The sequence below is a fragment of the Pelecanus crispus genome, chromosome 1, assembly GCF_030463565.1.
Source record: "Pelecanus crispus isolate bPelCri1 chromosome 1, bPelCri1.pri, whole genome shotgun sequence".
Lineage (NCBI taxonomy): Eukaryota > Metazoa > Chordata > Aves > Pelecaniformes > Pelecanidae > Pelecanus > Pelecanus crispus.
In genome coordinates this window covers 82,247,541-82,250,663 of record NC_134643.1, presented here as the reverse complement: position 1 = coordinate 82,250,663, position 3,123 = coordinate 82,247,541, and the positions used below count along the sequence as shown (strand labels likewise).

Sequence of the window (3,123 nt, the reverse complement as noted above, 5' to 3'; positions counted from 1 at the left end):
TTTGCAACTTCCACGGACACCGGGAAGGACAGCTCATTTCTGGGATCAGTGGAGCACATTCCGCTCACTCAGCTGGGGACTCGGGCCACCAGCATTGGTGAACCTGCACCTCAGTCTCGATCTGCGAGAGGGACGTTTATCTTGCAGAGGACAGAAACGCCTGTCCTAACATCGTCAGGCCTTTAATAAAACTTGCCACAAAACTGAATGGCCTCTGCTGTACCAGCGAGTCTCACCGGGTATTTCTGACCATTTCTCTGAAATCTACGGCCTTAAGGCCTACGTATAGTACTTAGACGTATCTTTCATTGCCTAAGGTAGGCTTTTCACACATGCTTGTCAAATACAACCTTTTCTCTTCTCTCTTTACGCAGCCTGAGCAAAAGACGTGGCCATGTTTGCCCACAGCATGGATAACAGCAGCAGTCTTTTTGTTCTGCCTACCTTATTGCTCCTGCTGCAGAACAAGAGCGACCCCAAAACCTCCATCCCTGCTGCTGGCTACGAGATGACGGAGCCTCCCACCGGAGCCAGCTCAAGCAGGAACCACACTGTCTTGCAGTATCAACTGAGGCTGGGGGAAATTGCAGCTGCCAGCGTGGCTTTGGGAGCGTTGTGGCTGCTTTCTGTCTTTGGAAACTCCCTTGTTTGCTTAGTGATCCACAGGAGCAGGAGGACGCAATCCACCACCAACTATTTTGTTGTCTCCATGGCTTGCGCAGACCTCCTCATCAGTGTCGCAAGTGTGCCTTTCGTGCTCCTCCAGTTCGCCTACGGCAGGTGGGCACTGGGGAATGTGATGTGCAAGCTGGTAAGGTACGTACAGTACCTCACCCCTGGCGTCCAGATATACGTGCTCCTCTCCATATGCGTGGATCGATTCTACACTATCGTCTACCCCCTGAGCTTCAAAGTGTCAAGGGAGAAAGCCAAGAAAATGATCCTGGCCTCTTGGCTATTTGACGCCGTATTTGCATCACCGGCTTTCTTCTTCTATGGCTCCAACAGCGACGACCACTGCAGCTTTTTTCTCCCCGATTCGTGGGAAGGAGCCGTCTACAGTATCGTCCACCTCTTGGTGGTGTTTTTGATCCCAGCCGTCCTCATTATGCTCTTCTACCAGAAGGTCATCAAGTACATTTGGAGAATAGGCACCGACGGCAGGACTGTCAGGAGGACAATGAATATTGTCCCAAGGACAAAAGTGAAAACCATCAAGATGTTCTTGATGTTAAACGCCCTCTTTCTCCTCTCCTGGCTCCCTTTTCACGTGGTACAGTTGTGGCACCCGCAGGAAACAGACTACAGGAAGAGCTCCTTGCTTTTCCTGTCCATCACCTGCATCTCTTTCAGTTCTTCAGCCTCTAAGCCGACCCTCTACTCCATATACAATGCAAACTTCAGAAGAGGCATGAAAGAAACTTTCTGCATGTCCACCATGAAGTGCTACAGAAGCAACGCATACACCATCACCACCAGCTCCAGGATAGCCAAAAAAAATCACGTTGGGATTGTAGAAAACCCAGCTCCGGCCAAAACTGCCACCAAAGACTCCATCTATGAAGCCTTTAACAGAGAAGCAAAGGAAAAAAAGCTTGCCTGGCCCATTCACTCCAACCCCCCAAATACCTTTGTCTAATTGGCTTCATTGCTTTGACAAATTGCAATGTGCCCCCAGAACAAGAAGCTTTCTCTCGGTTCTCAATCAATGTATATTTACATGTTTTTAAGACAACTTTTAGGGAAGAAAGAAAGAAAGATGTTTTATTTTATTAAATGCATTGATTTTGATGTGTCCAGTCTATTTCATTTCAGTTAGCTTCTGCTTTTTGGAACCACTCTCCCCAAAGCACGACCATTACCCTTTCACAAAACAGAAAAGCTCTTACACTCTCTGGATGGAGGGAAATAAAACCCACCGCTTCTTTTCATCCCTGTCCTTTGGCCGCCATGTATAAACCCATAAATCCACCCCAAGCCACCTATACTTCCTTCCGTTACATCCTTATGACTTCTCTTGCCCTGCTGTTTTCCTTCTTGCGCAGACCCCATGGGTAAGTATCCGTATGTGGGCAATGGTGGCATCGCTCGGAGCCCGCTGACATCACTGGTAAAATGCCCACAGCCGCAGTAGGGTCTGCATTAGGCCAACACTGAAGGCTTTTGCATCTTCGCCGTTGCACCTCTCCAGAGGTCTCAGGGTCCAAACCGCCTGAGAAAAGTCCTCCCCTTGCTCTTGCCCTCCCCGCCTCCTCTCCAGCTGCTTCTACACCACACCCAGCCTGCTGCACCCACCCGCAAGCCAGGGGTGGGCACCACCTGGGAGAAGACCTGCTGATCCAAAGGGGCCACGGCTCTCCCAGGCACCCAGGGACGCCTCACGTCTTCAGTTTTGTGTGTCTCCTGGCCTGAGCCCCTTCTTCTGAGGTACGGCTCTGGCAGCGGCAGCAAGTAGTGTTTTTTCCCAAACGGCAGCAGGGAGACCAGCTCCGCAGTCACACGCTCGCCTGATGGCATCCTCCATGGGGGCATGTGGTGTTAATAGGTCCCTAATAGGCGTCCCAGAGGGGAGAAGCTGGCACGGAGCTGTGGCTGCACGTGGACATGGCTCCTGCTGCTATTCTTCTCTCAGAGCAGAGTGAGAAAACAACCCAATGGGACCGGACGGGCCTTCGTTCCTGCTGGGAAGGGGAGCGGCACTGGCTGTGCCGGCCAGCGAACAGCGGGGAGAGGCAGGGGCTCCTCTGCACCCCCCTGCGCCCCATGACGGTGATGCGCTCGTGAGAAGCGGGCAGTGGGGCGTGTGCGTGGGGGACACGGGCGCCCAGGCGCTGGCCCTGCAGAGGCTGACCTTCGGCTCCACCGGCACGGGGCACGAGGCTGCGGGGCAGGGGACCGTGGTGGGAGGCGTTCGGCTGATCGGGCAGCTGCGCCAGCCCTACATCCCAGCTGAACAAGGGGGTAGGCACCTGGTGGGCACCTAAACCTTGTGTCCACTGGCTGGCAGCATTTCCCCTGGAGGCAAATTTGGCCTGCTCCATCGGGGATGTAGGTCCACTCCGATCATGAGGATGAGGTGACAACGCTTCCAGGTCCCAGAAGTTGTATTTCAGGGCTTGCTCA

General features: G+C 53.2%; 1 protein-coding gene across 1 annotated transcript; it reads left to right on the top strand.

Annotated features, from left to right (window-relative positions):
* Nucleotides 1–394: 394 nt before the first annotated feature.
* Nucleotides 395–1,639, top strand: LOC142596651 (putative G-protein coupled receptor 19). Its single transcript, XM_075726447.1, has one exon. The coding sequence runs from the start codon at nt 395–397 to the stop codon at nt 1,637–1,639; it is 1,245 nt and encodes a 414-aa protein (XP_075582562.1).
* Nucleotides 1,640–3,123: the final 1,484 nt, after the last annotated feature.